We start from the raw sequence: 11,210 nt of genomic DNA, 5'->3' as shown, positions 1-11,210 counted from the left end.
TTGCCCCGTCTCCTTTCCTTTTGCTCTGGTGAGTTGACTTTTCTGACTTCTCCAGCGCCGGTGTGTTAGAGGATTTCTTTCAAAGGATCAGGAATCAATGTATATGTTCTATCATGTTTAACCTGAAGTCCCAGATCAAGGGCCATAGAGCTCATTGGTTTCCTTATAAGCGGGGGGACTTCCCATTTTGAGTGGAGGGGAACAAGCAATCCCACTCAGTCGCTTTGGGGTTCGTTCTTCATCTCTTCAAGGAACAGAGCCTCCTGCCAGCGTCGAGAGTGAGGTCTTCTCCCAGCTGTGCCACCACTGAGCGACTTCCAGCACGTCACATGCCCTCACCGGTCCTGACTTTCCTCTTCATCTTTAAATTTTTTTTTTTTTAATGTTTATTTATTTTTGAGAGACAGAGACAGAATGCGAGTGGCTTAGGGGTGGAGAGAGACGGAGACACAGAATCCGAAGCAGAAGCAGAAGCAGGCTCCAGGCTGAGCTGTCAGCACAGAGCCCAACGTGGGGCTCGAACCCACAGACTATGAGATCGTGACCTGAGCCGAAGTCAGACGCTCAACCGACTGAGCCACCCAGGCGCCCCTCCTCTTCCTGTTTAAAATGAAGGGACTGGGAGAGGAAAGCATTTCCCGAGGGACAGTCCAGCAAAGAGAAACAAACGAACAAAAACAAAAAACAAAACCCAAAACAAAAAAAACGGTATTGCAGGAAAAGATGAACGGTCAGCAAAGAAGACGGGGAAAAGATGCCCGGTCGCTCATCGTTAGAGAAAACGCAGGTGAAAACGCTTCAGAAAACAGCTTGGCGGTTGACCCAAGAAATACGAACTAATGTTTGCACCCAAACTGACTTAGGGTCTCAGGGCAGAGACCGGGAAGCAGTCGGTGGTGGCCGGGGGCTGGGGCGGGAGGAGGAGACTGATAGCAACGGGGGCTGGCGCGCTTTGGGGGTCACAGCTATGTTCTGTGTCTCGAATTCGAGACATGCGTCAGTTGAAACTCATAGAAAGGGACACGGAAGAGAAGCAGTCTTCCTGTACGTGAATTTGTCTCGATAAACCAGACTTTTAAAAATAGACAAAGTCAGATATCCCTGGGAAGTTCAGCTCCCGCGCCCCTGCTCATGGGGTCCCTGAGCGAGTGAGCACAGCCAAGGCCCTGAGAAGTCCTGCAGACCATTTAGCCAAGCGGATTCGTTCTCCAAACCGTTTTGCAAGTGACAGGCTTTGACAGACCTCAAGTGGGTGCTGTGGAGCCCCTCAGTGAGATAGTCTGTGACCTTGGGGGAGTTTGGGCCCACTAGGAAGTGGTCATCCCCCTGGGCATTTAGGTTTCTTCGAAGAGGCCCCCTCCTCTCTGCTTTCAGGCACTGCCTCCAGTCCCCTCCAGCCCTGCAGGCGAGGAAGCAAGGCGGGCCACGTCCGCGTCCACTGGGAGAGGGCTGGTCCCACAGGGGAGGGATGCTGAGCCCCGGGCCTGGGGACAGGGCTGGCCCCTCCCCGCGGGTCTGCTGCCTGCCAGGAGGCCGTGACCACCATCGCATCGCCCACTCGTGGGCTAAGCACTGGGTGTCTGCTTCTCGAGACCCCTTGACAGAGCTGTGGCCTCATCTCCGAGCATAGGGACAGGTGGCAAAGCCAGGACTCCAGCGTGCGTCCTTCGACCCCTCACCCCCGGCCACGAGGCCCCCTCGGGGGGCCAGAACCGTCTTTCCCCAGGTTGGGGCCATGTGCCCTGAGGGATCAGAGCGGGGCAGGGCCCAAACCACTGTGTCCACTTCCCATTTCAACAGCCTTCTGGGTGTTTCCCAAGCGCATTTAGGGAGATGACTCAGTCCACAGAAGGGAACACTCACAGGGAACTCAAGCTGCAAAGGAAGGTACCAGATGCGGTGTGGGTGCTGTTTCCTCACTGGAGGGTTTCCAGCGGGAGGCCCTGCCCCCCCCAACCCCCGCCCTCCGGGGAGCCTGCCCCCCCCTCCCCCGGGGCCTCCTGCCAGCCAGGCCAAAGGCTAAAAATAGTCCCACCCTGCAGCCAGAATCAATACCGCCCTGCATTCCACAGCAGGCATCAGCGCATTGACAAGGGAACCACTGTGTCGTCCGCTGTCCCCCACGCGGCCTCTCGTGGGCCGAGGGGAACCTTTCAAACCGAAATGTGGGTGCTGGACTCACGCCGCGGCTCCAAAAGCAAGGTCGGGCCAGACTCTGGTTGCAACCACGTCCTGGGAGTGGAGCTAACACGATGCTGTGTTTTTCGAGCGCCTAGCATTTCCGTGTCGTCTCGGAGCAAAGCGGGTCCGCGACCATAGAGATAAAACAAGTCTACAAATTTGATCTATAAAGCGGTTCTTTACGTGGCAAGGCAAGTTCTTAGCAAGCAAAACACTTTTTTGTTTTTTAAGTTTATTTATTTATTTTGAGAAGGGGGAGGGGCAGAGAGAGAGGGAGAGACAGGATCCCAAGCAGGCTCCGAGCTGTCAGCGCAGTCGGGCCTCGAACCCACGAGCCCCGTGAGATCATGACCTGAGCCGAAACCAAGAGTCGGACGCTTAACCGACTGAGCCACCCAGGCGGCCCACAGGCAAACCTTTGGAGTCCTGAAGATATACTCAGTTTCTCAGAGTGTTGAGGGACACAGAACTATTTGATGAACTAGAACAGATGACCGGGCGTAACGTGACCCTCGTTCAAGGCCATGTTTAGGAGAGTCTCATCTCCCCTGCACTCAGTGGGCTCGCTCCCTGTGCTGGCGGGCTGGCAACAGTAGACATTTATTCTCTCGAAGTTCTGGAAACTAGAACTTCAAAATCAGCGTCGTGTTCTCTCTGAAGCCTCAGGTGGGGCCCCTGCCTCGGCTTTGCCAGCTCCCGGCGGCCCCAGCGATCCTTGGTGCTCGGGGCTGATAGACACGTGACTCCAGTGGCGGGGCGTCTCCACCCGCTATCCTCACGCGTGCGCCTCTGTGCATGTGTGTCCCTGTCCAGCTCCCCGTCTACGAGGACGCCAGTCACGTTCCTTCAGTACCGTCGTCACAACCCCACTTTCATTCCCTCGCCTCTGTGAACGCCCTGTCTTTATTTTTTTTTTAATGTTTATTTATTTTCGAGACAGAGAGAGACAGAGCATGAGCGGGGGAGGGGCAGAGAGAGAGGGAGACACGGAATTGGAAGCAGGCTCCAGGCTCTGAGCTGTCAGCCCAGAGCCCGACGCGGGGCTCGAACCCACGGACCGTGAGATCGTGACCTGAGCCGAAGTCGGACGCTTAACCGACTGAGCCACCTAGGCACCCCTGTGAACGCCCTGTCTTTAAACAGAGTCACGTTCTGACATGGGAGAGTCAGGACCCCAACATATCCTTGGGGACACATAATCAAGCCACCGCATGGCCCGTTTGCTAATAGAGGAGAGGAGGGCAGGGAAGGAAGGGGGGAGAGAGGGGGAGCTGGCGGCAGGGAGGGAGCTCCCTGGTTCGTTTTTGTGCTTCCGTGCCAATAAAACACGCCGGGCAGACGGAACACGGCCTGTGACCACGAACAGGGCACAAAGTCACGCCTGCCAGAGCCGAGGCCATAAGAATGTTCAACGAAGGAGAGCTCACGCCTTCGTGTGATTTGTCTCGAGAGCGATTCGGGTCGAAACTCGATCCAGCCGTCTCTCTGTGTGGGTCATGTTCTAGGTGGGGCAGCAGGTCACTGACCTGGGAATGCGATCTCCGCCAATGGGCCTCCCCGGGCACGGCACACCCCTCGGTCGGCGACCTTCTCGGGGGGTCAAGGTTAAAGGCGGGGAGTTCCTGACTCTAACCTCGGGGCACGCGGTGTGGAAACAGCTGTTTCTGTCCACGAAGCCGCCTGCCAGGTCCCCGGCTTTCTGAGCTGTCGTCCTGTCTGAGGTCTCAAAGCCAGGACCCCAGAAATTGGTACCTGGAGAAAATGTGTGCGAACGAGGCCAGGTGGGCCGGCCGTCCCTCCCGCGCTCGGATAATTCAGACCTCGAGGGTCCGCTTTGAGCACCTTCTGTTCCAGAACGGCCTTGAACCGGCCAACGTCCCGGCCACTGGACGCTGAGCCACGTCAGACGTGGTGACATCCGCCAGCTCGAAGCTGGGCTCCGCGGGGCCACTGCGGATCCAGCCACACGGAGACCGTTGCCGCCGGCCGATTTGTCTCTGGTCTTTCTTCTGTTTTCGGCTCCCTCCTCGCGGCCATCGCGGGGCCCTGTCCTTGCAGGGGCCTCAAGGGCACCGGGGTCCCTCCTGTGAGGACCCTGCAGGCCGGCCGGAAGCAGCTGCACATGCCTGCTTGTCCCAAGCAGAGCCTGGGCCCACGTGCGGGCGTTGAGGGACCCCAGGGACGCCAAGCAAGGGGAGGGGCTGGGAAAAAGGAGGAGGACACAGCGGTGGGTACCGAGGGCGGGACCCCCGGGGCGTCTGCGGGGAAAAGGGCCCCTCAGGGGGTCAGGGGAGGGTGGGCAGGGAGCCGCCTGGCCCGTCCCTCCCTGTCTCCGAGTCGAGAGGGCGGATTCCCGCATTTCCAGGTAGCACCTGAATGCCAGGTGGGCCCCGTGGTGGGGGCCCCGAGCCCCCCGGCCCCCCGACTTTGTTCTGAGCCCATATCCCGGCAGCCTGCACAGTGTGGGTATTTGCACATCGTACCCAGTGTGGCTAAAACTACCAGCACCCCACCCCGCGGCTCTCACTGGGGCCGAGGACGGCCCCGGGTCCTCCCTCTCCACCACCTGCGTCCTTCCCCCCGTGCCTTGGCGTCCCTCCCCATCCTGCCCGTCACTACCCAGGACCGCAGCTCGTCACCTCGGTCTGTCAGCTCCGGCCTCTTGCCCGCCGCCTCCCCACAGGCGCCCCTGCAGCCCCCGCTGCTCACCAGTGTCCCCGGGGGCTCGGCAAAGCTGAAGACACCCCTCCCTGAGGCCGCAGAGGACCCCAGGCCCGTGTCCCCGAGCCATCTGACGGCCCCCAGCCTTCCAGGACAGGAGCCTCCTGCCCAGCTGTACCGAACGAGTGCCCACGCGGCCCATGGTAACATAAAATACCCACTCGCTGCGTACCTGCTGTGTGCCCGAGACCCCTCAAACCGTACCTCACCATCGTCCCAGAAGGCCTGCAAGGTAGGCATTTGTCAGCCCCGTTGTCAGAGGAAGGCATGGGGCTCAGAGGGGCCGGCGTCTCACCAAACCCCTCGGAGCCCAGCCCGTGCGAGGCAGGGCGGTTCCGCACACGGGGCCGTCCTTCTCCTCCTCGCAGCCCGACGGAGCCCGGACGTGGAGCCACGTGACCTGCAGACAGCCTGCCGGGACCCACGGAGGGCACGCCCCACGTGGGTGCGTGCGTGGCTGTGCCCTACGTGTGCACACGCGTGCAAGCGTGCACGTGTGCTTAGCGGGCTGAGGAAGAACCACACATTCTTCACGGGGGCGCCCGGGTGGCTCAGTCGGTTGAGCGTCCGACTTGATATCTGCTCAGGTCAGGCTCTCCAAGTCCGTGAGATCAAGCCCCACACTGGGCTCTGCCCTGAGTGTGGAGCCTGCTTGGGATCCTCTCAATCTCTCTCTCTCTCTCTCTCTCTCTGCCCCTCCCCCAGCTCGCTTTCAAAATAAATGAAGAAATAAACTTGAAAAAACAAAAGAAGGAAGAACCACCTCATGATTGTGCTTTGGTTGACATCCAAAGCTACACGGGCACAAAAGTCTTACAAACGCGCCGTCACCCCGACCCGGCCCTCAGGGGAGAGCTGGCTGGGCTGTATGAAGTCGCGTGTGTGTAGAAGCTTGTGTGGGTGTGCTCGCGACCCCAAGCTCAAGCCCTGGTCTTTAAATAAGGATGTTCACAAGTGTGACCCAAACGTGCCTTTGACAGCCTCCTGACATCCCCCGGGGCATCCAATGCGTCTAGATGCCCATGTGTGGACCCCCAGCCCCCACTCCTGGCCCCAGAGCTTGGTGAACTGGGAACACTATCTTATTTAGGGTGGAACTCGACCTCAAAACCACGAAAACGCCTCCCAGGAGGGGGTCCTGAAGCTTCTCTGGGGCCCCCTGCCCGACAGTTTCGGTGGGAAGTCCCAGTATCTAAGCACACAATTTAAGAATGGTCAAGTACCTTCTAGAATATCACACTCCGGAATGCTGCACAACTGCTGAGGGTTACATGATCAGACAACGCAGAAGGGGCGTCGTGTGGGGACCGGGCTGTCCGCTGAGCAGGTGCACGCTGCGTCTGCCCTCGGGGCCACATTCCCTTCGAATCCCAGGGGCCGAGCCGGGAACACACGACTCGTCTCTCCGGCTCCCGGCCTCACTGGACCCAGACAAGGGGAGGCACCGGCGGGAGCTGGAGGGCAAGCCGGGCCCCAGCCGTCACGAACGGGGCTCCTGTTCTAGACTGGGGGGTGGGGTGGAGGGAAAGCGGACGGGAACCTTGGCCCCTGGTCCCTGGCAGCATCCATCCCTCAGTCTCTCGAGCCAGAGGCAGGGGGACAGCGCTGGGGATGCCGATCTCTAGGCTACGCTCCCCCCACCCAGGGTTGCCAGATTTGTGGGGCGGAAAGGATGCCCTGTGAAACTTGAGCCTGAGTTCCAGATAACAAGCTTGCATCGAGGGGGATGTTCACATAGGAAGGTGAATGTTACTTACCTAGGACCACGTATAACTGGAGGTTCTAAATGTTACCCGGTATCGCACTGCTCCTTTGCCATCAGGCGGCCAGTTCCCCGCATGAAACACGTTTCAAATATTGAGAGACGCTTTGGATTTCCTAGTGGGAACCCTGGCCGGAAACACGTGAAATGTTCATAGCGCTTACCCCCCGTCAGCGCCCTTGCAAGTTCATTTTCGTGTTCTTATTTACCCTTTTCTGTAGTTTCTAACCTTTTCCCACCAACGTCTATCTCATAGGAAGTATTTCGTGATGCCTCCCTCGTCTTTGGCACTGGAGTCTCAAAGGGCAGCTTGGGCGCAGGGTGGGGGGGGGGGGGGAGTGGACTTTGGCAGCTATGGGTCCCAGGGCCACGTGAATAATTAACCCTCATGTGGGGCCTCGGGGGCCTGATGAGGACCTGGCCCACAGAGATCAGAGATCGGTCTACACTGGCAGCTGCTTCTGGGTCCTGCTCTGACCTCTGGGCTCCCGGGCTCGAGCAGCGCCTGGGGCTGGGACCGGTCTGGGGCGGGGAGGGAGACACCACAGCCCCAGGGAGGGAGGGAGCCCAGCCCCCCCCCCCCCCGGCTCTGTCCGCGCACACCTTTCCAAGGCCACCCCCTAGGGTGCCGTGTCCCCTCCCGGCCCCAGCGGCTTCCCGCAGTCACAGGGCAGTCAGGGTCACCGTGGACAGATGCAAACCTTGCCCCTGACCACCTCCACCGCCAGAAGCCCTCTGGCCACTCCGGCGTCCCCTCCGGGACCTTCCCCAGGGAGGGCGCCGGCCCCAGCTTCCCAAGGCCCTGCACCCCTCCCGCCTGGGGCTGAGGAGCAGGTCTTCTGCGGGGAACCGGTGACAGATCGGTGACCCTTCTGACTTCCCAGCAGGTCACAAACTGAACTAGACTCTAGAGAAAAAAACTGGACACAAATACACTAAACTGTTAACCGTCCTCATCTCTGGGTTCTGGGTTTGGAGGGGGCTTTTCGTGCCTGGTTTATACTTTTCTATATTTTCTCATTGTTTTTTCAGCCAACGTCATTTTTTTTCCCTGCCCCCTCCCCTTTCTGCCCACGGTGACCATCCCCGTCCGAGCAGACAGGTCATTCTGTCTCCTATGCTGAGCCGGTTCCTGGGCTGGGGGCAGGTGCCAGGCTGCAGCTGGTGCCTGAGAGATGGGGGGGAGTAGTGGGAGGGTTAGGGGTACCATGTGACGGGGGCGATGAGGGTTAAGGGGGAACAGGAGGGGAAGCAGGAGGAAGGAAGGAAGGGAGGGGGTGGGGAGAGGATACGTGTGTGTGAGAGAGAGAGAATATGTGGGTGTGTGCACACGTGAGTGTGAGCCTATATGTGCCCATGCATGTGAGTCGGTGCCTGCTGTCGGGGAGGGAGACACAGGATGTTTGCAGCAGAGACTGGAAGCTTCAGGAAGCCCCCGACCCTGTTCCTGTGTCTTTAAAGTGCTTGAATGTTCAGCAGAGGCTACGTGACCAGCTGGCCAGCGGAAGGTGAAGTTGCAGAGGGCTTCTGGACAAGCCCCTTTGCCACCAGCTCCTCGTTCCTGCACTGGATGCTGTCCTGGGAGGATGCGATGCCTGGAGCCCTTGCAGCCATCTTGCCACTGTGAGGAAAGCCAAGAAAATCTCACCAACTCCGTGCCCTCCTTCCACACTGTCTGAGACGATTGAAACGATGGCTTTGGCCTCTGAGAGGAATTCTCCTATTTGCAGCCAACGGCGGCCTCGCCACGACCCTGACCGCTGCCAGCCTGCTGACAGGCAAAGCTAGGAGGCCTGCTCTCTGAACTTGGTCATTCTGGGCAGAATCTGGCTCTGAGCCCTGGCCTGACACCTTCACGCCACGGTGGGAGAAATGACAACTTTGCTCCTGGAGCCTTCCTCACCTCCCCCTTCCCTACCAGCCGCAACCTGCTGTTTGGGTGATGCTTCCTGGTTGCCAGGGGGACCGGGACACCTGCAGTGGAGGCTGACCTTCCTGTGGGGTGCAAGGTTCAGCCCCGAGTGGGGGAGGGGAAGCAGAAGCCCCGACTTCTCTTCAGGGACCCGATCGTTAATCATTCACACTCGGCACTCATTTGTCCCTCAAGGCCACCTTCTTGGTCCTCCCAAGTCCTTTTTCTCCGGCTCCTGAGTGCACCCCAGCAGGGGGGCCTGGGCCGGCTCAGCACCCCAGGACGTGCAAGGTGGGGCTCCAGGGGAAGCCCGTGCCCCGTCTCACCCCCACCTTGTGCGACAGGACCAAGGCAGCGGGGCTGGCGGCACACGGGTTGTTTCGGGCGCCTTCCACCTGCCTGCCAACCTCCAGGCAACGCAGCGGGCGGGCGACGCCGTCCCCTCCTACCACCGAGGTCCCTGCTGCCCCCACCCGGCACCCCCCTGTTCCGGAAGCACAAGCAGCTCCTGCGGACAGCACAGCCTCATCCGATCGCTTCTACTTTCATTCAACACATTCGTCGAGGTTCCTCCGAGCGGGCACCTTCTTTGCTCTCGGGTGGTGGGCAGAATGACACCCCCCCCCCCGGGGGATGATGACCTCCCAACCCCTGGAGCCTCTGGGAGGACCCGCCCCACCGACCCCTTGATCTTAGCCCAGCGGGACCCAGCTGGGACTGACCTCCGGCGCCCCAAATGATAGATGCAGGTGACGCCTGAGAGCACCTGTTCCCGCAGCCAGCTCTCTTGCCTCTGGCCCTCCCCCCGCCCCGCCGGCTCGCGCCTTTCCTCCTTGCGGCTTGGACTTCCCACGCTCTGCTCTCACGGTCCTGGCTCTGAGGGCAGACGCTCCAGTTTGGACCTGGAAGGGGCCCCACAAGCCTCTGCTCCCACTGGCTGGACTGGCGGGGACTCAGAAGCCCAGAAAGGTAACTGGGTGTAGCCTGAAGGCCCCCATCCCCCTACGTGCACACAAATGAGGACCCTGAGGTCGGCCTTCAAGGCCCAGGGCGGGAGACCAGGCTCCACCCACGTCTGGAAAGGAGGCCTGCGCCCCTCTGGGGAGCCCTTCCCCGTGGGCAGGGCCCCAAGAGCGAAGTCTCCAGGACCCCGAAAGCCACCTGGTCTCTGCAAGAGGCTGACGGGACGGGCGGCCCATCCCTCCACGCTCGCTGGACGAATGGCTGCTCCCTTCGCTGGTTCTGGGACGGCAGGAGACCTCCCCCGCGGCTCCCACAAAACACGGCCCCGGAAGGAGCCGCTGCTTTCACAGCTGTGGGCCGCGATTCCCACAAGGCCACAAGGGAGGCTTGCACGTGAATGAGAGCGCGGGGAGGGAGGGAAACTGAGTCACCGGGACATGGAAACCTCCGCCAGGCCCGCAAAACCACCGCGTTCACGTCGCAGCGACGGCGGTTTCGGCCGAGCGTAGCCCCTCGGGACGAGGAAGGCTCTTCACGCGAATGGTCCTCGAAATTTAGGTTGCGTTGCCTTTGCGGATTTGGCTTGCTTTCCGAAGGTACAAGAGCGGTCCCTGAAAGTAACTGAAATCAGCATCGAGGGTTTGCAGGAGCAGCTTTCGCTTCGCTCTGCCTTGACGTGACCCGAGAGCAGGCATTCGCCACGGCAGCCGTAACAAGGCGGCACGGGCTGCAGGCTCGCGCAACAGACGTCTGTTCTCTCCCGGCCCCGCAGGCTCTGAGTCCAAGGTCAAGGTGTCCTAGGATTGCTTCTTCCACTGCGCGTAATCTTCGCAAAGTTCAGCCGTGTGGCGCGCGTCGATGCTCAACTCCTTTTCCTGGCCGAGTGACACTCCGTTGTGCGGACAGACCACACGGCGTCTATCCATTTCCTAGATGCCGGACATTCAGGAGGTTTCCCCTTCTTGCCTGTGACGAATACGGCTGCTGTGGGCGTGCACGCAGGGGTTGTGTGGGCCTCACGGGTCATCTCTCTCGGGCGCGCACCCGGGCGTGGGTCTCTTGCGGTATTAACTCGTTCCCAGAACCGTCCTGTGGCTTTCCAGAGCGATGACGCCGTTTTCCGTCCCCCGAGCAGCGTCCGGGACCACGTGCCCCATCCCGCTGGCCTTGCAGCCCTTCTGATGGGTGAGGGGTGACGTCTCTTTGCGGTTCTGCCCTGCATTTCCACCACGACTAAGACATTCAGCACCTTCTCCTGTGCTTAGTGGCCACCTTCATAGCTTCTCCGGAGAAAGCAGCAATGAGTTTGAAAATAATCAGGCAGCCCCGGAGGCAGCGGGGTGTGGGCGAAGCAGTCGGGGCTCCGGAGGCCGGATCCCTGGGTTTTAACGGGTCCTCTGAGCCGGCTGGAAAGTCTGGAGCCAGACACATCCCTCGATGAGGTTCCTGGCAAGCAAACCAGAACCACACGAAAGTCCCGGAATGCTGGCAGGTTAGAGGCAGCGCAGGTCTAGAATCGGGTGCTAAGTAAGTGCTTGCCGAGTAGGTGTTATTCTTGGGAGGCCCGGCAGGCTGTGGGGAGAGCGAGTGACTCTTGATCTCGGGGTCGTGAGTTCGAGCCCCACGTCGGGCTTGGAGCTTACTTAAGAATGAATAAATACCAATCAAAAT

General features: G+C 60.1%; 1 protein-coding gene across 5 annotated transcripts; it reads right to left on the bottom strand.

The window, feature by feature from the left end:
- Positions 1-3,209: 3,209 nt before the first annotated feature.
- Positions 3,210-6,976, bottom strand: LOC123610546. 5 transcript variants are annotated; one of them, XR_006718188.1, is made up of 4 exons: positions 6,874-6,976; positions 6,660-6,792; positions 6,126-6,402; positions 3,210-5,127 (listed from the first exon to the last, which is right to left on the bottom strand). XR_006718188.1 is itself a non-coding variant. In XM_045501315.1 (2 exons), the coding sequence occupies exons 1-2, from the start codon at positions 5,140-5,142 to the stop codon at positions 3,683-3,685; spliced, it is 768 nt and encodes a 255-aa protein (XP_045357271.1). In that variant the 5' UTR covers positions 5,143-5,533; the 3' UTR covers positions 3,210-3,682. The 5 variants fall into 5 exon arrangements, 1 of the variants encoding a protein (XP_045357271.1); XR_006718187.1 differs by having other exon boundaries at positions 3,210-4,382; positions 5,075-5,127; positions 6,660-6,969; XR_006718189.1 differs by having other exon boundaries at positions 3,210-4,276; positions 5,075-5,127; positions 6,660-6,969.
- Between the last annotated feature and the right edge of the window lie 4,234 nt (positions 6,977-11,210).

Source organism: Leopardus geoffroyi, chromosome C2 (assembly GCF_018350155.1).
Source record: "Leopardus geoffroyi isolate Oge1 chromosome C2, O.geoffroyi_Oge1_pat1.0, whole genome shotgun sequence".
In the NCBI taxonomy this organism is placed as follows: domain Eukaryota; kingdom Metazoa; phylum Chordata; class Mammalia; order Carnivora; family Felidae; genus Leopardus; species Leopardus geoffroyi.
Note: the sequence above shows the minus strand (reverse complement) of the source record. Positions and strands in the feature narration are given on the sequence as shown.